The 21,868-nt window shown below is 41.2% G+C and overlaps 1 protein-coding gene across 1 annotated transcript in view; it reads left to right on the top strand.

Moving 5' to 3' along the window:
- Positions 1–21,868, top strand: part of RPS6KA5 (ribosomal protein S6 kinase A5) — a 60,428-nt gene that overhangs the window by 2,813 nt on the left and 35,747 nt on the right. The window contains exon 2 of the mRNA XM_063440137.1: positions 21,695–21,766. Within this exon, the coding sequence (XP_063296207.1) occupies positions 21,695–21,766 (72 nt within the window). The remainder of the gene's footprint in view (positions 1–21,694; positions 21,767–21,868) is intronic.

Genomic DNA, 21,868 nt, shown 5'->3' on the forward strand with positions numbered 1-21,868 from the left:
CACCACATTTGAGAGCAGACACTTCTTGTATGTAACCCCTAATGTTTTAAGTGGTGGTTCACCTATAGTCTTTGTCAGACATCACAAAATTACTTCTAAATATCTATGAAAAGACTAAAATTTACACTCAGTCTTATCATTTTTGAGTAATTCATTTTGATAGACTCTTAAAGGGACACTCTGAAAGCACTTTAGTTTGCTGAAATGCTTTGTGTGTTAAGAGTGTGTCCTCTTATTTACATTTTCCAGAAATAACAGAATTAAAGTTACTATAGTGACCAGAACCTTTACAACTTAATGTACAGGGAGTGCAGAATTATTAGGCAAATGAGTATTTTGACCACATCATCCTCTTTATGCATGTTGTCTTACTCCAAGCTGTATAGGCTTGAAAGCCTACTACCAATTAAGCATATTAGGTGATGTGCATCTCTGTAATGAGAAGGGGTGTGGTCTAATGACATCAACACCCTATATCAGGTGTGCATAATTATTAGGCAACTTCCTTTCCTTTGGCAAAAAGGGTCAAAAGAAGGACTTGACAGGCTCAGAAAAGTCAAAAATAGTGAGAGATCTTGCAGAGGGATGCAGCACTCTTAAAATTGCAAAGCTTCTGAAGCGTGATCATCGAAACAAACAAGCGTTTCATTCAAAATAGTCAACAGGGTCGCAAGAAGCGTGTGGAAAAACCAGGGCGCAAAATAACTGCCCATGAACTGAGAAAAGTCAAGCGTGCAGCTGCCAAGATGCCACTTGCCACCAGTTTGGCCATATTTCAGATCTTCAACATCACTGGAGTGCCCAAAAGCACAAGGTGTGCAATACTCAGAGACATGGCCAAGGTAAGAGGCTGAAAGACGACCACCACTGAACAAGACACACAAGCTGAAACGTCAAGACTGGGCCAAGAAATATCTCAAGACTGATTTTTCTAAGGTTTTATGGACTGATGAAATGAGAGTGAGTCTTGATGGGCCCGTGGCTGGATTGGTAAAGGGCAGAGAGCTCCAGTCTGACTCAGACGCCAGCAAGGTGGAGGTGGAGTACTGGTTTGGGCTGGTATCATCAAAGATGAGCTTGTGGGGCCTTTTCGGGTTGAGGATGGAGTCAAGCTCAACTCCCAGTCCTACTGCCAGTTTCTGGAAGACCCCTTCTTCAAGCAGTGGTACAGGAAGAAGTCTGCATCCTTCTAGAAAAACATGATTTTCATGCAGGACAATGCTCCATCACACGTGTCCAAGTACTCCACAGCGTGGCTGGCAAGAAAGGGTATAAAAGAAGAAAATCTAATGACATGGCCTCCTTGTTCACCTGATCTGAACCCCATTGAGAACCTGTGGTCCATCATCAAATGTGAGATTTACAAGGAGGGAAAACAGTACACCTCTCTGAACAGTGTCTGGGAGGCTGTGGTTGCTTCTGCACGCAATGTTGATGGTGAACAGATCAAAACACTGACAGAATCCATGGATGGCAGGCTTTTGAGTGTCATTGCAAAGAAAGGTGGCTATATTGGTCACTGATTTGTTTTTGTTATGTTTTTGAATGTCAGAAATGTATATTTGTGAATGTTGAGATGTTATATTGGTTTCACTGGTAAAAATAAATAATTGAAATGGGTATATATTTGTTTTTTGTTAAGTTGCCTAATAATTATGCACAGTAATAGTCACCTGCACACACAGATATCCCCCTAAAATAGCTAAAACTAAAAACTACTTCCAAAAATATTCAGCTTTGATATTCATGAGTTTTTTGGGTTCATTGAGAACATGGTTGTTGTTCAATAATAAAATTAATCCTCAAAAATACAACTTGCCTAATAATTCTGCACTCCCTGTAGTGGTTCTGCTGTCTATCAGGGCCGTCTTTACGCATGGGCACACTGGGCAGTTGCCCGGGGGCCCCACAAGCTTGGGAATCAACCGATATTGTTTGTTTTTTTTTTTAGAGCTGCTAGTGATAATCTGTGAACTTCTAGTCAGATAACTTACCGATAAGTGGTAAATGCACAAAATATACATGCCAGTCAGATTTTTTTTTTTTTTTTTTCAAGAATATTTATTGTTCCTCTCCCTTCCCTGTCCCTTAGTGTTGCTTTCTGTTCACCTCCCCTCCCTGTCCTTTAGTGGTCCTTTCCCCTCCCCTCTCTCCCTCCCTGTCCTTTAGCGTGTGTATGTGTCCCTTCGTAGTGGTCCTCTCCCCTCCCTGCTGTGCCTCATTATCTCTCTTGTAGCATGGCCGAATGCAGTGGACCGCGGTACAGGTAGGTACAGTAGCTTTAGTTTCCTGTACCCTGCTGTGCTGAAGCTCCTGTACTGCTATCTGCTCTGCTCAACCACGCTACTCTGAGTGACTGGTAGGGGTAGTGCTGTGCACTTCCTTCTTGCCGATCCCTCGACTCTTGTGCCCCCAGAGCCTGTGAGGCATTATGGACATGTCGGTCCTGCGTGCACTAGGCCATCGCCACCTCTCACATTATATATATATATATATATATATATATATATATATATATATATATATATATATATATATATATATATATATATATATATATATATATATATATATATATATATCTCTATCTATATATATATATATATATATATATCTCTATCTATATATATATATATATATATCTATCTCTATATATCTATATATATATATATATATATCTCTATCTATCTATATATATATATATATATATCTATCTCTAAGAAGAGAAGAGAGCACTCCAGAGGACTTGTTTGAAGCAATTTATTCCGTGAGGAAAATCGTGCAGAAAATCGACGTTTCGACCCGCAGGTCTTTATCAAGATACAAAATCAAGTACAAACATATCTTTATATACCCTAAAAGATTAAGGAGTGATTACTTACCCTGAATAAGATGTGCACCCGAAAGCCATGTGTGTTCGATGAGCTGTGATTGTAAAACCCGCACTGGCCGTTCCGTCGGTGTGTAGTGACGTCACCAATAGTGCGACGGGACGGAAAAAGGACGTGAGCGTGCGTCTAAGTAACCCAGGGAACCAAGTGTGGGCAAAGACTTCCGTAATGTGTGTGCAGTGTGAAGATTAAGCCAGTTAAAGATACATGAGAAGAAGATATTCATTAATAAAACCACATATTGGGTTGGGCTTGTACTGTTATGAATAGACATATTAATCCTGCAGATAGGTTCATCCAGTGATGAACAGCACAATGCGTATGTGTGTTAAATACAGGACGAGAATCATAGAGGATAATAATCAAAAAGGGACAAGTGCGAAAGGACAGAGGACCCAGGTTGCAGAGGGTGTCAAAAGATGGGAAGGGCGGGGGATATGTGACAAGAAGTGGTAAAACATAAGGACATACAAACAAAACGTGACCAAAACAATGTGCACATGAACTGATCTGTATAGAAGGGTCCTGAGGTGCTAAGCAGTGTGTATGGGAGTGAGTAAAGAACTGGAAAGGTAGTGAAGTGACGTGTGGGAAGATGTTATGCAGCTTCCCCCCCCCCCCCCTCGTCCTTTGAGAGCATGATCCAAGAGCTTAATACCATTACCTCACCAGTACGCTTTAGCTACTGTTGCAACATCAATACGATACAATTTTTGGATGTAGAGATCTTCCGTTTCCAGCAATCCATTGGATACACTTTATTAAAAAAAAGTTCGGACCGTAACACGGTACTGCACGCAACAAGCTTTCACCCCAGGGCACTCAAGAGATCACTCCCGACTTCACAATTCCTCAGAGTTCTGAGGAACAACTCAGACATGGATAATACTAAGACACAGATTACGTCGATGCAACAGGCGTTTTTGAAAAGAGGATACTCTCACTCAACATTAAAACAATCACTGGAGAGGGCCTGGGAGATCTATGACAAGCCCTGCACACAACCCACGACGCTATCCAACAAACCTAAGATTGTAACCCTTCCCTTGTTATACCACACGGCTAGTGACCAAATCGCCAAGGCTATCCGCAGACGATGGGATATACTATCCTCGGACCCTACACTCCACTCGGCTTTTGCACAGCCTCCTCGTATAGCTTTCAAACGAAACCGCAACCTTAGGGACATTCTGGTTCACAACGACTGTCCTGATCAATATGTGACACAAAAAGCTCACAGCAAAACGGGTTGCTTTAAATGCACCAATTGCGTCACCTGTGGACATATGCTCACAGGTTCCTCGTTTGCCCATCCACACTCAGGGAAGCGTTACCCCATTAAACACCATATTACCTGTCTCACCACCCACGTAGTCTATCTAATATCCTGCCCCTGTGGACTATACTACGTGGGAAAAACCGATCTCACGCTTAGAGACAGAATGCGGGGACACCGGTCAGGCATTATGACTGCATTCAGGGACAATAAAACAGAAAAACCGGTGGCCAAACACTTCCTAGAGATGAACCACCGTCTACCCACTCTCAAATTTATAGCCATTGACCACATCCCCCCTCTGTCCAGGGGGGGTGATCGATCCAGGATCCTGCTCCAACGGGAGGCATACTGGACCAAAACGCTAGACACCGTACACCCAAGGGGACTTAATGAATACATCTCCCTCCACGCCTTCTTGGACACTCGCTGAGCCCCCTCATGTCTTTGAACTTTTTCAACTATTTGAATTTTTTGAATTTTTTATGCATTTTTTTTTTGCATCTCTTGACATGTGTCCAATAACTTGGACACCATCATGTCCGCTTGGTATTGATATGTCTCTACTATGGTCGTCCATGGTATTTTTGTATATGTTTGTACATTCATTTCTATTTTTTCGTATTTTATTCTATTTTATTTTTATTTATTTATTTTCTCATATATATTGTCCGTATATTTTTCATTTCTTTTTTGTGATATTGAGTTCTCGCAATCTTAGCATCTCTTTACTACTAGATGCTATATATTGCTCATTTTTTGTATAGATTTTTTATCTTTTTACCTTCTTTATTTTTATGTTTATTATTTACTCCCCACGTCCTGTTCATTCATCTGCCTCTATTCTACATAATATTGTCTATTGGTAAATTGGGCATTGTCACACGCTCGTTTTGGAGTGCAGGACCCTGTTCGGTCCATGTATACACAACTTTATGTATCTACTTGGATATCGCATACAATCCAGCCTACTAGACGTTATATGGGATTTCCTATCCTGTCACCTTTCCTCCTACTTTACCACTTCTCCCTTAACTCTACACCTAGCACTTGGCTTCCTAGCCTACTACCACCAGCTGCATAACATCTTCCCACACGTCACTTCACTACCTTTCCAGTTCTTTACTCACTCCCATACACACTGCTTAGCACCTCAGGACCCTTCTATACAGATCAGTTCATGTGCACATTGTTTTGGTCACGTTTTGTTTGTATGTCCTTATGTTTTACCACTTCTTGTCACATATCCCCCGCCCTTCCCATCTTTTGACACCCTCTGCAACCTGGGTCCTCTGTCCTTTCGCACTTGTCCCTTTTTGATTATTATCCTCTATGATTCTCGTCCTGTATTTAACACACATACGCATTGTGCTGTTCATCACTGGATGAACCTATCTGCAGGATTAATATGTCTATTCATAACAGTACAAGCCCAACCCAATATGTGGTTTTATTAATGAATATCTTCTTCTCATGTATCTTTAACTGGCTTAATCTTCACACTGCACACACATTACGGAAGTCTTTGCCCACACTTGGTTCCCTGGGTTACTTAGACGCACGCTCATGTCCTTTTTCCGTCCCGTCGCACTACACACCGACGGAACGGCCAGTGCGGGTTTTACAATCACAGCTCATCGAACACACATGGCTTTCGGGTGCACATCTTATTCAGGGTAAGTAATCACTCCTTAATCTTTTAGGGTATATAAAGATATGTTTGTACTTGATTTTGTATCTTGATAAAGACCTGCGGGTCGAAACGTCGATTTTCTGCACGATTTTCCTCACGGAATAAATTGCTTCAAACAAGTCCTCTGGAGTGCTCTCTTCTCTTCTTGGATATACATGTACGCTGTGTAGCACCGAGGCTTTTTTCTGCGGTTCTATTTAAAGGTAGAGTGCCAGACTCTGAACATTTTATTTATATATATATATATATATATATATATATATATATCTCTGTATCAATAGTGGCCGATACCGATATTTGCCTGAATATCGTCCGATAATATCAGCCGAACCAATTATTGTGGTCTATCCCTACCGCAAGCACGGGGGCCTCACCGAGAGCCGTCCCTATTTTCAAAGATCTCCCTCACCGGCCCAAAGGCCTTTCCTTAGAGGAGTGAGAAGGCAGGAGGAGGGACGAAGATTGTCCGTCGCGCGAGCGGGCTGTGTGGAGCGTTGCCATGGCAATGCTCCACACAGCATTCTGCTCGCAGGAGGACAGGAGACAGAGGAGCTGCAGGCTGTACAGAACTCACCACCACCGGACCACTAGGGCTGACTGTGTGTCGTACCCCCCCTTCTTTGCCAAAGGTCAGAAGAAGGGGTGGGGGGACATAAAGAATGTATTATTTTATTTAAAACAAAAAAAAACAACTATTTGCTTCATCCACTCCTCACACTCTGCAACCTCCAACCGCCACACACACACATCATCTCTCATACACAGCACCCTTCACTCACAAACACACACATTCACTGTAGTCTGGATGTATTCAGCTCTGTGTGTGTGTGTGTGTGTATGTATTCCGCATATTGTGTGTATGTACTCGGCAGTCGGCTTGCGTGCGTGTACTCAGCAGTCTGTCTGTATGTATGTATGTATGTATGTATGTATTGCATTTGAAGGTACCAATAAATATAAGCTTAATAGTATTGATAATTTACATTTTTATTCCTGTAGGTTTTTGTGTAGGCAGGGCCCCAGTGCACTTCTTTTCCTGGGGGCCTATAATGCTGTTAAGATGGCACTGCTGTCTATAGCCTGTCCCTGCAGGTTTTTCACTATAAATGCTGCCTTTTCATTAATAGGCGTTGTTTACATTGGTGCCTAGTAACGCCTCTAGTGGCTGCCACTAGAGGTGCATCCTGTGTCAGTGCTGCACAGTGTGCAGCACCTACATTCTGCATCTCCTCACTCTGCAATTGATTTAACGCATCTCTATGAGAAGATGTTACTTGGCACAGCGTGGCAACTTGCTGCGCATGAGAGAGGAAAGGTAAAGTACAGTAAATTTTAATTGCAATCTGAGGTGTGGGTGTTGGGCTCCAAAATAGTTACTCCAGGGCTATAATTTTAGGAATACATGCGTGAATTCCTAATGCTACAGTGTTCCTTTAAATGTGGTTTTACATTCCCACTGCTTAAATGCTGTGTAGTAAAATAAAATTAAGAAAATAAATGGTTTTACTTGCCTTTTTCCAGCTCCTTCTGTGCAGTTCACCTCTTTGCCTCCCAGGATGTAACCACTTCTGGTGATGGTCCAATCTTATGGGGCTTATGCGCATGCATCACGTGATATAGTTTTACTCTGTCAGTGCAGCGTAAGTGCTTCTTGTGGCTGTAACCGTGCAATGTTTTACATTTTAATATTAAAATATGACCACTGCACCCAGACCACTTCATTGAGATGATGGGGTCGGGTGACTTTAGTGTCCCTTTAAGTGTTATTGGATCATGCTACATTGGTAGTGGTAGGGACCTTCACAGTGTTTGTGCTTCAGAACGCTTGATATGTAAATATAGCCCTGGACTTGGTCTTTGTTTCCTCTTGATCCAAACGTGTGAATCTTGCTGAGAATAAATGTGTCCCGTATGTGTGTTTGTGGTTTGTTAAATTATTACTGACAGTTTTGTTATTTTTCAAATGGCAGTTATAAGAACAGTACAGGAAGATATGTAAGTAAATATATGTAAGCATTTAAGAAGAGCAGCACTGTCATTTTAATGTATTATGTACATTTTCAAAACCTCTTAGATCTGCATAGATCTCTTATCGAATGTGGCAATCTACAAGCCACTGATGTCTTCTCCTGGGACCTTGTCCTTGGTTCTTTAGATTATTCTTTACTTTAGTCTAAATTGTATTACTTCAACAATCTTAGAAGCAAGATTCTGTCAGTCACTGGCAATTATCAGAACCAGTTATCAAAAATCAAGTTCTCCCTGCAGCCCAGTCCTCCTCCAGTGATGTCTCCCTCTCCCACCCCATACTGCTTTTGTTTGTCTTTAGTGAGCATGCATTGCCTTTTATGCACAATATTAACATTAGCAGGTTGGAAATCGAATTCGCTAGTCTCAGTTTCTTATGATGCTGCTGGAGATGGAGTAACACGCTGCACATACAGAATCTAAGCATCATGCACTTTAAATCAGTGAAGTGGTCATGGTACTTGGAGTAGCCTTTAACTGTTACTTCCCTGGATTTTTTTTTCTTTTTCTTTCAATTTTGTCAATCAGTTTTTTTATAGAGACTGCAAGTTAAAACATACAGAAAAAAAGAAACAGAATTAAGACAGATGATTGTTGATCAAATTTACAGATACATGCACAGTGTAATAAACTCCTGCGTGTGTAAGTCTCATTTTTTTTTTTAGTTACGTAGATTAGCAAATAGGATCACCAGTGCTACTCAGACTGAACATGTGTATATGATATGCTAATATGTAAGATGCTAGCAGTCAGATGCAGTAACTAAGAAAACAAATTAGTTAATCCTCTCATTTCTCAGTGATATAGAATACAAGCTGTCAGGCACGTCCATGTCTACAATAGACCTCATAGAAGATTAAGCAATCGTTAACTGGACATGTGTAAATTATACGGTTAAGTTAAAAACCGCTGGACTATGCCAAGTAGGTTCTGGCGGTGGTCGGCACATGCACAGCACTCTTATGGCCCCACCCTGTGTGAGGGCCTGCATCTGGATTCAACGTACTCTGGTCCTCTCTGGGAACTTTTCCTTCGCCTGACCGGGGTGTAGCGGAGGGCAATAGTAAAATCCCCGATATCCGCTGGTTACACAGGTACATCCACAGTCAGCGCTGAAAAGTAAGACAAGTTCCCCAATCCTCCCAATAACCGGACGAAACACAGTCTGGGAGTCAACTAACTTGCTTTATTCACAGACTTCCATATTTATGCTGTTCCTCTTGCAAGGGGTTTCCTTACAGATAGTACAGGGGATTTCTCCCATCAGGCAGCAGGATTATCCCAACAGGCATTGCTGCACGAGAGGGATACTCCCACTAAAATGGACGATTAAGTGGATTATCCCCTCGTGCAGCAAAACCGGCAATTTATACAGAAATCTATATTTTACACAATTTTACTCGCTTTTAGACGAATGACCGTTCGGTAGATAGCTGGGGTCGGCGGGCACATTTAGTGAGAATACCGCTCCGATCCCAGCTAAACTAACCGAACGCCGCACTAAATACATTAAAACATCGAGTTCGGTTTAAAACTACCGAACATCAATGGGGAACAGAATGTGCCGAACGCTCTGGAAGTCCAGCGGTGTTCGGATCATTGAGTAGCCGTTTTCAGTTCCAGGCTCTCGACGACCGAACACCGCTGCAGAGACAAAGGATCCAAGATGGCCGACCGCCGCATGGTCGGTAGCCGAACGACGGCCACCTAGGAGAGCCCTTAATTACCGATTGCAACATTGTTGCAATCGGTTAATTGGTGCCACACGACTTGTGAGTGGGTGGTCTACCTGGGGAGCCCGCATTCGTATGGTGAACGGCCCGGATAGCCGTGTTTCGTCGAACGAAAGGTTTTGTATGCTGGCAGCGTACGCCTGCCAGCATGCGAACGGCCATAATACATCACATACACAGTTTAACATACACAGTACACATTCAGCCTACGGACAACCTTTAGTAACTATAGTCCAGAAGTGGCTAGGTTTGCCACACGGGGTATGCGGGGGTTCTGCATGTTGTAGGCCGCCTGCGGCGTGTGAATCCTCCGCACACGTGGGTGATGCTGTAAGGCTTTGCCTTGTGTTGCTCTCGGCCTAGGAAGGCAAGCGGCAGTGTTGGGAGGCGTGGTAGTGGCAGTACCCCTTACAGGAGTTTGGTATTCCACATCAGCGCACCTGCCTCGTGAACCTTCTGGTGTCGTGGCAATTCAGCTCGGTGACATGCTTAAATCCGCGCCCAAAAGGACTGAAATAGTGCATCAAGTCGGAGCAGGATGGTTGCTGTAGGGCTAGGGAGAGACCCTTGAGGTGAGCTCAGGAATTGTCCGGCCGGTGAAAGGGATGCTGCCATCTTTGGTGCAGGTCCCTCCGGTGTTCTGCAGTGGAATGCAGGATAAAGGGTGACCACATTGCCCAGTGGTGGGGGTGGGGGGTAGGAGGGCAGGTACGACAGGTTACCTTAGAGGAGTCCAGGAAGATCGGCCGCATCTCCCCAGTTCCCTCCTTTTAAGGCCGCAGCAGGGCACCTCGGGTCTCCGACATCATGCCGCCTTGAGTAAGTTGTTGATGTGTACAGGAGTATACCCCCGACTTATAAGGCTGCTAATATGGGATGAAGCCGCTTAATAGCAGGGGCAAATGGCCCAAAATCAGCCCAGGATTCGGGAGGCCAGGCACCACACGTTTGCTTTGCTCTGTGGCTAGACCCCATCCCCCCACTTCCTAGGATTTTAAATATGATGCTTTTAAGTGGCCTTCTCTCTATTTTTTTGTTACTGTCACATTTTTGGTTTAGAAAGCTTCAGCAAGTTCTGCAGCACAGTTCAATATATTAAAGGACCACTATAGTGCCCTGAGGGTGCCCCCACCCTCTGGGCCCCCCTCCCGCCGGTCTCTAGGGGGTGGAAGGGGTTAAATGTATCTCCTTTTCCAGCGCCGGGCGGGGAACTCTCCACCTCCTCTCCTCCTCTTACTCGTTCGTCATCGTCTGAGTGCGCATGCGCGTCACGAGCAGCGCGCGCATTCAGCCAGTCCATAGGAAAGCATTCTCAATGCTTTCCTATGGACGCTGGCGTCTTCTCACTGTGAAAATCCCAGTGAGAAGCGTGGAAGTGCCTCTAGCGGCTGTCAGTGAGACAGCCACTAGAGGCTGGATTAACCCTATTATAAACATAGCTGTTTCTCTGAAACTGCTATGTTTATAGAAGAAAGGGTTAATCCTAGCTGGACCTGGCACCCAGACCACTTCATTAAGCTGAAGTGGTCTGGGTGACTATAGTAGTCCTTTAATAGGTTACAAGCAAATTGACATGTGGGATTCATTATACAGAATATAATGACATACATATAGACGCATTGAAGTTCAGAAAGATTGGAAGCACTGCTCTTTTGAGCTTGCGATCTAGGTTTAGGTACCGATGATGTAAGTCAAAGGGTGCAGCCCAATTCCTCATCCTTTCTCCCTCAGTTACACAACACTAAAAAAAAAAACAAAGGGAATCCTTACAATCTGAAACATTACACTCTCTTTCAGAGTTGTATATAAAAGTTAGAATTGTCAGCAATTCAATGTGAATTTTAAATTTAAAGCCAAAATAGCTGAATTAGAAAAAATCTCCAAATCAGCTATGCTTCCAGTTCACTTATTTTGGTCTAAATTTTGAAATTCACTTTGTATCTGTTACAATTTTCTCTTTATGATTAGTTTGTGTAGTAACCTGTACTATCTGCTCATAAATGTATCAATTTATCTGTTCAATGTTATCTGAGAGGACTTTTTTATATATATATATATATATATATATATATATATATATAATTATTTCTTCTATACAGGTACACAACAGGCTTTTGGAGTTTAGCTAGACAGGTTAGCTCTCTGCTCTTCAATAGTTGTAGTATGGTAGTCTTTTATGTGCCATTCCCCTCCATGCATTTGTTTGTTTATTTTTAACTATTTGTCATTTTTTAACAAAGATGTTTGTCAAGAATTCCCCCCTCCCCCCACCACACACACACACATCTTTTTAGATTTGCTAAATTTCTAAATATATATATATATATATATATATATATATATATATATTGTGTTCGCAGCTTTCTGGAGCTTAAACCTTCCCTCTTAGACACCCCCCCTATATTTGTAATACGACTTCCTTATTCAAAGTACTCTTGAGTGTACATGCTCAGCCAATGAGAAAGCATTGTAAGTTAGTGGCTTGAATATCTCAGTCAATCTTCAAAGAGATCAGAATAGTAGAAAATTACAACAGTAATATAAATTGTTGTTCCAACAATGTTTCTCTAATGTCAGATTGGTTCTGTTGATATTTGTAAACATTTTAGTTTTAGTCTTTTACAGTATAATAATTCCCCACAGAAGCCTTCAATACATGCCTCACCTTTTAAATATTAAAATGACTAATTTAGGAATACTGTTTGCATATTCTGTATCTTTATGTACAATGTCTCCATCCATCTCCCTTTCCTTCTGGTGCTGGTTTTGTTTTCTGTTCTGGTCTTTGCTGTCAGAGAATGTATCAGTTCTTGATGCAGTTCACACTGAGAGTGTGAAACTTGACAATCCCTTTTTTTTTTTTTTTAAATGTTCCTGTCTTTGTTAGTTTGGGTGTGGAAGACGCATTTTCTTTCTATTTATAAAGAGGAATATATTTTCGCGTCTGTGGATGATTTATACCTGGCATATTTTGTTCTTTCTTCTCCAAGGTGTTGGATTTGTTCTGGTTTTATAGCATTCACAGGTGTACTTGGCAGTTTTAAAGGTTACACTGTAGCATATGGGAGCTCAAAGGATCACTCCTAGTATCATAACTACTAAGGCACACTGTATTGGTTGTGTTGCCCTCCCAGACTAATATGCCAAACTGTTTTAGAATGACTTAAACACTTACCTGGGTTCTGCTGAGCACCTGTGGCTGCAGCCCTGCTTTATTCCTAAGCAGGGTGACTCCTCATTGGCTGGGAGAGCTAACAAGCTCTTCCTTTTTTCAAACTATATAGCACAGTGAAGACTCCATGCAGTAGAACCCAGATTAGTACCCCGGGGACCTAGGCAAGTTGTGACACAATTCTAAATCCATGCATAGCATATAATGCAACTGCGTAATATAAAGTATCCAATAATGTAGGAAAAAGCTCTGCAAAATAGAACTAGTTGAGGTTATTGGAGTCCTCGCATAGCATTGGTACTGAAAAACTGTTTTCTGTACACATATTGCTGTGTATTATTTATAATCCAGTTCATTGCAATGTTACTTTTGAAGGGGATACGAACTAACGGCATTTTGTTTCCTCTGACATCATCTGACTGGGGGGAAACCTCATGGTACCTAGACATGTCCATTTAATAATTTGGACCAAAGAAATACTGTCTAATTATCATCAGTATTGAATAAATGGCCTTTGGAGGCATATATAGTTTTGTTGTCTAGAGACACAGGTAAGGCTATGCCCATAGGAATACATTCCAAGGAAGCTGGCAATTTTATAGCTAGTGTGTAATTACCAAAGAGGCCATGAATGATGGATGTACTATTGGAGATTTTGATGATTGATTTGACGAGATGAGTGCTGTGTGAAGCCTCAAGTGCCATTAGACTTTCTTTTATGTGCGTAGTGTGGGTGAGTGATGACTGGAGTTTGCTTTCTATGTGACATAGGTTGTATGCTTCCTAGAACAAGACAACCATTCCAAAGCCCTGTTTACAATGTATTTGTGTTTTTGCCATGGGTAGAGAAGAGAACGCAGGTCTGAATATTGTACATGGTCCGTTTGGATGGAGTGTGAGGTCCAAAGTTTTGCAATGGTTTAGTAGAATCTGACTCCTGGTTTCAGAGCTGTTGTGGCCCCACTCATCAACAACAATCTGTTTGAGGAGCTCTCAGAACTCTAATTCTGGTGTGCTTTCCACTAATGGATTATAATTATGTTGAGTATAAAGACATAGCTTTGCATGGTAGGATTGTGTGAATTCCTATGTACAGTTTGTTTTTCATTTTAGATCCTTATTGTTCATTTAATTTTTTAATAACATGAAACCACAATGCACTCATTTCATCAGCATATGTATATCTTTATAGTGCAAATAATATGGCATAACTGTCCCAATATAAAATCCTTTTCTCTATAACTCCCCCTCTCCCCCCCCTCTCCCCCTCTCCCTTTCCTCCAGTGTCCTACTTGTGTCTATAAAGCATGCAGTGCAATAACATCATTAAGTGTTCTCATGCTGTTCAAGGCCTTTGCTGGGCGGTATGAAAGCCCTGTCACATGGACAGACTGGTTGGTGGGCCTTTCTCCAGCCCCGTGCTCCTCCTGTCCTGATTTTATACCTCTAACTTTTGTCCTTTACATAATATAAAAGTCCAAAACCTACTAATTAGCTAATTTTAACTACATTAATTTTATAAATAAATGGCAGCTGTGATTTCTTCATTCTTGAGTGCACTTTCCAATTCACTGATCATGATCTGGTACCAGCTATATTCTGATTGGCAGAAACTACTTTCTGCCAATCAGAGAGCACAGCATTTATTTCATATGGGTTACTCATTTTTTTTTTCCTCTCTTCGTTCTTTTACTCCCTGCAGTATTTTTCTAAAAGGAGGGAAAATCCCAGAACTTGTATACATGCGTTTAAAACTTAATTCCTTGTGCTATTTCATAGGTAAACCATACGTATTAAATCATTACTGACCTTTTAAAGAATTTTCTGTCTGATTAAGTAAGTAGTGTAAACATTCTCATACGAATTCCAGAGTTATTATCGGGGAGAAACTTGTGGGATTCCAACAGAATGTATGGAAGGCATGTTCAGGGATTTAGCAAAAATTGCTTCTGCATATCTTGCAATTCTAAGTTCTTTCTATGTAGTACAAATGAGTCCAGTGACAATACCGAAAATGCGTTCGTAACTAGGCACAAACTAATGTTCATACTGGATTTTTTTAAATGAGGTTTAAAACAAATCTAAATTAATTTCTGAATTCAAGACTGAGGGATACTCCACAGTGAAACCCATATAAGAACCCCTTTGCCACTGCCATGGGAACAGGCAATTTGCTAGCCTCTCATTTTACCTTAAGACAAAGTAGTTCCTGCTTTGTCTTTTATCTACTGATTGCTTTTGAATTTCGTTGACATTCTGACACAGTCGACATGAGTATTTCCTAACAATTTCATTGTTGCGAAATACTCTGAGTGTCAAAGCCACTTTCATTATCTTTTTACCAGCATAATTATGTTTTTATTTGTTTAAATGCCTTTGTTTAGTTACTTTTATATACTGGATTTATAGCATTCTTCTTTTAAATTTGTTGAGTTTATGCAGAGGCTAAGATGCCAATTTTCCTTATATGCTTCAAGTAGTTGGATGATGGGAGTTGTAGTCGGTAAACGACTACATTTGAGGGTGTGTTTAAATCTAAATCTTCCCTTTCCATAAGGGATCAACCATGAGGTTCACACCCTGCCTTCTGGCAATGTAAAGGATAGCCCATAAAGTAGGAAGGATTTTAAAGCTGTGTCCAAGCCCTGTTTTATCCCCTCCTGCAGTGCATGTGTGTTCTTGTGCAATATCTGTGTTAAGGTACAGAATGATATGTTTACAGGAGACGTCTGGAAGTTATTGGAAAGGCCTTTGTTGTGAAATAATTTTGTAGAGAAGACAACCGTATTTCCGAAGCTTGGACAAAGTGTTTCCTTAAATCTGCAACTTTTGAAAGGGCATTCAGCCCACTTACTTCAAATTCAGGCTGGAGTAGGCGACAGATTAAATTATCAAGATGCTTGAGCTGTCCAGCGTCGGTAACAAAGCTGCTCTTTGCAAGTTGTTTTCTTGACAGAGGTGTTGATGGGTGATGCACACACCGGGCAATGCTGTAGCCCTCTTTGCAATATGGGTGGCTTACTCATTATATCTTCCTTTAGTGACCCACATCTATAAAATGAAGTATTGTATCAATATGCTGGTTGCACATTTTCGATTTCATAAATGTAGGAGTTTGTACTGATAGTTCCATCCAATACTTGCTAACTAGTAGAACTAACTTAAGCATGTCTGTCAAATGCTGAGCTGGCACAAGCCACAACTCTCTGTGTAGCTTGCTTACTGTTGTCTATTATTGCTACGAAGACAAGCCAAAGTTTGCATTGTTGGTTAATATTTCTTTCCTTTTTTATGATATATAGAAAGCTTCAGTGTTACTAAATCATAATAAATACATTTTAATTTTAAAGCTGACAAGTTTACTAAAATACCCTTTTTTCATTGGTAAATCAGTCTTATCCTGCTCCTCCCCTCTTACCCAGGGTTGGTAAAGATCTCCTAGGCCAAACCAATGGATTATCAAACTCACATTTTAAGAGCATCTTGTTGCTCCTTTAAAGAAGATCGGTGCCGCTTCTAAAGTTTTGTGACAGGTGATAACTTCACAGATATAGGTATTTCATTCTGGATATATGCAGCCAGGCTCCATCAGTGCTACTCCTACTTAGTACTATGTTGGCTGAATGGACAAATGTTTGCATATTTGGCCAAATATTTATTGATCTAAAAAGGGATGCCCAGGTCTAAATTGCTGTCTAAATTTGAATAGCCATATATTGAAAATTATGTAAGTGAAGTGTTACTCTACCTCCAGAAGCATCATTAGGTTGTCATTAGTCTGCCTGGAGACCCAGGCTGGCTAAAGTTAATGATGTTTGTATTCCTATGCACATTCTATGGTTTAGAGCGGTCAGCTGACGCTCTCTGCCAATGAATGGCCGTCATTTTAACTTTCAGCTCCTGAAGATCTGTAGAAACTGGATGCTGTCACTGGCCACTGGACGACATTCTGTGCTTGGTAGGAACCCAGGTAAGAGTGCAAAACTATTTGCCCCCTTACTGGGAAACAAAGCCTGAGTACTCCTGGCATCATAACCAGTACCATGGGCTGTAGTGCTTACGATGCCTGGAGTAACACTTTATTTTTAAACCCTGTTACCCCATTAAAGTGTTTTAAAAGGGACTTGAGAGACCTCCCTTACAGAGACGATACATAAAAAGTGAAAATGCATAATGAAAAATTGAATGCAGGTCGGTTTAAATTAGGATAACCTAAACAATGCATTGGATATTGTATGTTCAAACAGTTGTTTCCCCTTTTTCATATTAGTGTTGCATTGCATAGGCAGTAAATTATTTATTTGTTTTACTTTGTGCATAGGTACTGTGATTTTCCAAAACTTAATGTAAATGTGTACATAAAACCCATTTACACCATGCTCTGGATATTTATTATTTTCTATTATGATGATGAATTTGTTTATAATTTAAAACCTACTATTGGAAAGAATTATTTGAGTTTTCTTTAATATAAAGGAACACTACAACCCCATATCTACTACAGGACGCTAAAAGCTACAATACTGTGCTTAGCTCAGACAGAGATGTTCCAGCTCTCTGACGAAAGTAGTGGAGGCAGGGAAACGCCTGACAGACCCAAGTAAGAAGTCAAACCCTCTTAAAATGGCTTGCTTAATTACAATAGGTGGGTGCCAGGTATGCCTACCACTATAACGAACTCTAGTGCATTTGGGGCTTGTTCTTGGCACACAAACAAAATGCTCTTTTGGTTGCTTTGTTTTTTTTGTTTTTTTTTCACTCTTCTAGCCTAGAAACAGTTTTTTACTTTGAACCACACTTTAAAATGTTTGCAGTTGGATTGTTTATCTCCACAATTTGCTGTTTTGTTGGTACTGCTGTCTTACCTATATCACAATCGTTCGGTGTGTAGATATTGCAGGACCAGTTACTTGAAGGAAAGAGGCAGAGCATCTGTGTTCTGAAACATATTTGGAAACATGTAATTACACCCGTCTAGGTGCCATTAGGGCTATATTTACTTGCATATGGTAACTAGGAGGTTTGCTTCCCTTAGAGGCATTAGTATGCCTCCTGATGTCCTTTCTGTTGGTAACAAATGCACGCAGACTCAATCCAGAGGACTTGTTTGTTCCTTGTGCAGTGCTTGCTGAAAAGATCAATATCCAGTACTTTGCAACAACTGTTCCGAATCCTGCTATATTATTGAACATGAACATATACCCACATAGAAAAATAATTATGGAAAATAACGCAGTTCTGGTAACCAAATTATTTAAAGGAAACTCCAGGGTTATGTTACATTACCAAAAAAAGGCATATCAATGTGACATTGTTCTTTGTTGCAGATCAACACAATCACTAAAGTCAAAATTGGCCAGTTGTGTGTTTGCTTGTTTTTGTGTTTTCCCTCCCAGTGGAAACATAAACCTTGCATGTAATTTGACACTTCTGAGTAGTTTCATTCATGAAAATATAAATAAAACTTCTAGGCTAGTTAAATTAAAACTCCAGAGTGTCTCCTCTTTCTGATGTTTTAAAAGTGCTAAGTTACTTTTGAAATCAACATGTTTATTAAGTTGCTGGGTTGTACTATTGGGCTGTCAATCAGGAAACCAAGAGGGAACTCTTTCTGATTGCTTTGTGCCGCCAAACATGGCAGAAGGCCATGCATTCCAATGTGCTTCTGTGAGAAGCATTCGCTTGGCTGAGAGATTCATCAATACTGGTCTCCCAGAGGTGGGATAGTGTCTCGTCTCTGGATTGCAGGTACAGTAACCCTTTAAGGAGCCTTGGGGGTCCAAATAATCGAATCAATAATTTAGTAACTAGATTCACTCATTTTTAAACCATTTTAAATTATTTGTCATAATGGCACCTTCCTTTTAATAGCGGCTGCCATATATCTTCTTATGTTCTTTGTCGTGTTTTTTTTTTTTTTAGTTTTTGTGTTTTTTTTTTTAGTTTTTTTTTTTTTGTTTTTTTTTTTACTCTTCATGAATGAAGCTACTTGGAGTTGCATGTGTGTATGGTTTCTGTACAGGTTCTCCTACTGTAATTATTATTATTATTGCCATTTATATAGCGCCAACAGATTCCGTAGCGCTTTACAATATTAATTGTATTGCTTGCGCACCCTGCATGCTGTGCTCTTACATGTTGCACAAGTTTTTATATGATCTGAGGAAACCTAACTTCCCCTGTTAAGTGTCATTGTAGAACTGGGCAGAGATTTTAGCCGTTAGATGCAATTGTAATAAATAGAATTGGAAGAGGCCAGGGTTGAACACTTCTTGCATCATAAACTTTGCAAGGAACATAGGTATTTTGGTGCTTGGAGTGTCATTTTTTTTTTTTTTAATTCTTTATTTTTCTTGTGCATATTAAAGAACGTATAGTTTGTCTTACAGTGCCACAACAGCAACTGCAGGCTTGTTATGAACATTGACTTGTTATGGCATGTGATTGGCTAGCACATTTTTATAGCATTTATCATGAGAAACAAACGATGACGAACTGTTCTATAACGTAAAGGGTTAAGCATTGGCAGGAGCTTTTTCGTATACGAACTGTAGGATAAGGATCGTTAGGTACATATATAATTTTTACACATCAGAGAGTAAAGTGTTGGTCAGTTGCTATTGCGGATTCTACTAATTATCCCAAAGTAGGCGGCCAGAGGTGCCTGCTTAATTTTATATGACCTAAACATATTAGCTCATCTCGATGTTATAGCATTCCCTGGTACTAGCTAGTCGTCCGAGTATGCCCTTTTCGCCTTGCTCTCAGGTTAGCATAACGGCACGCTCAGATCAAGCATAATCATGCAGAAACGATTTTAGTTTTAAGTAAGCAAGCTAGCTGGGCTTCCCTCTGCTTTAAACAGTATATCGCTATTGACTTGCTTGGTGTCTAATTCCTGCGTGTGTGTTGGTGGCTGCGTGAAGCTACCGTGGTTACATTCTAAGAATACGTGGATTAAACATGCATGAGACACTGTAAGTATATATAGCAGGTCGAGCAGAGAGAAGAGAAATGCATAAATTAGCGGCATAATAGAAAAACATAAACTTAAAAATAGGTCACATAAAAGAGGGTCCGTTTTAAATAGGCTTGCTGGCGTGTATCTAGGGTGTAAGAGATCCAGAGGATATACAACCGACCTGACCCTGTCATATGTTGCTATCGTAAATCAGTCCACTGTTGGCCCCTGGAAGCAGGCCTCTTGAGAAGCCCGATGTGCATGGCTGGCTCTGTGGAGCTGGGGTATTCTGATGACATTGCTCGCGCTTGCAGGTACAGTTCCCTCTCAGATGCCTTGTCGGTGGGGTTAGAAGGCAGGTATACTTCGAGGCAGTGTCGGCATTAGCCTGATATTCTGGAACATATGCATTACAGCTGACAGTCGACTGCCTCAGAGAAGGTTCTGTGCTGCATGTTGCTCATTGCTTGAAGTCTTGACAAGCCGCCATCCTAGGTGAGTGTAGCATATTTCGGCCAGGGAGGCACGTGTTGCGGGCAGAGGGTCCGGTGGTTCTCTTGGTCCCTTCCACTCTCCAGCCGGTGTTCACTGTGTGCTCGTTTCGCCCTTTGTGTAGGTCAGCGTTGTGGTTGTGAGTTGCCGGAGCGTTTGGTTAGGTGCTCTGAGCCGCCGCCATTTTCGCTTGTGGGACCTGGGTGTACAGCGCCCTGTAGTCGGCTCTTCATTCAGCTCGGTAGTCCCAGTGGGGACCGGGATGACGCCCCCCGGTCCAGAAGGGGGGGGGTACAGGACCGGCAAGCCCCCAATCCTCCAGCGCATGGCAGTGTGGTGGGGAGACAGGGCAGCGGCCGTCCACCCCGCTCCCCCCCCAGGTGGGCCGCAGCCTCCGAAGCCTCGTGTTCCCTGTGTAGGGTCCGAGGCTCCCGATCTCAGTGTCCGCTACCTCTCCCACCGCTGTGTGGGTATTTTCAGGCTCCGTTCGGGTATGATAATCCGCTTATTGTGGCCTAAAGGCCCGGTTCCTCCGGAGCCCCTCCGCCATGCGACCGGTCAGCATGGCGGTCCGGCCCCGCCCCCGGAGTGTCATTTTTAAAGACAACAAAGTTCTGTTTACACTATTGAATGGTGTGTAAAATAACAGTGTTCCTTGATATTGTAATGTTTTGTTTTTTATTGATCATTGGGTCATAGAATTATTTATCATAGTGTTTTTTTAATAATGCATTCTCTGTAAGAACGAATTGTACCAGCACCCCTCACAGTAAGAAGTCATTTGTATCTGGGCTCAATCAGTGACCCTTCCCACTCCCAATTCCAGCAGACAGAAATTAAACCGTGCGCTCAAACTCCCACTACTCTTTGGTGCCAACAATGACTATATTACCCATCAACCCCAATACATACAATAAAAAGATTACATGTGCACTATCCTAAATCCCTATTTTACACACACACATTTTACAGCAGACCGAAAGCGTGAAGCAATGCAGCAGGAAATGCAGTGTCATCTATGTGTTCTTTTAAGGGAAGCAGTGTATCTGTTTTACTTTTGCATGTTTTCTTATTTGGTGCGGGAGGTGTTGTTTTTTTTTATTTATAATTTAAGTGAATTGCAGCAGGGGATAAATGTTAATACATTTGAGGAAAATTCAATAAAGGAGCTATTAAAGAATACCCTTGAGAGGTAGTAAATCTCTTCCCTGGTATCAAGAATTATTACTTTTAGATTTTTTTTTTTTCTTCTAATATATTTTGAAATGTGTGTGTGATTATTTGGCTGTTGTACAGTGAGGAGTTAAATGTACTTTCTTCAGGGTTATTTTCTTTTCTTTTTTTTTTTTTTTTAATCAATAAAATATGAACTATGTTGACATTCAGGGAAAATCTGGATCCGCCTTATTTCTGGTTAGTTATCATGTAACTTTCTGTTCTTCCCATAGCAAACTTGACTGGACATGCAGAAAAAGTAGGAATCGAAAACTTTGAACTCTTGAAGGTCCTTGGAACAGGAGGTAAGATTATAGTCTATATGCTTTCAAAAGAATCCATATGTCCTGTGGAATTATGGTGTATATGCACATACACATACGTGATATACATTTAAGCACATATGC

Source organism: Pelobates fuscus, chromosome 13 (assembly GCF_036172605.1).
Source record: "Pelobates fuscus isolate aPelFus1 chromosome 13, aPelFus1.pri, whole genome shotgun sequence".
NCBI lineage: Eukaryota > Metazoa > Chordata > Amphibia > Anura > Pelobatidae > Pelobates > Pelobates fuscus.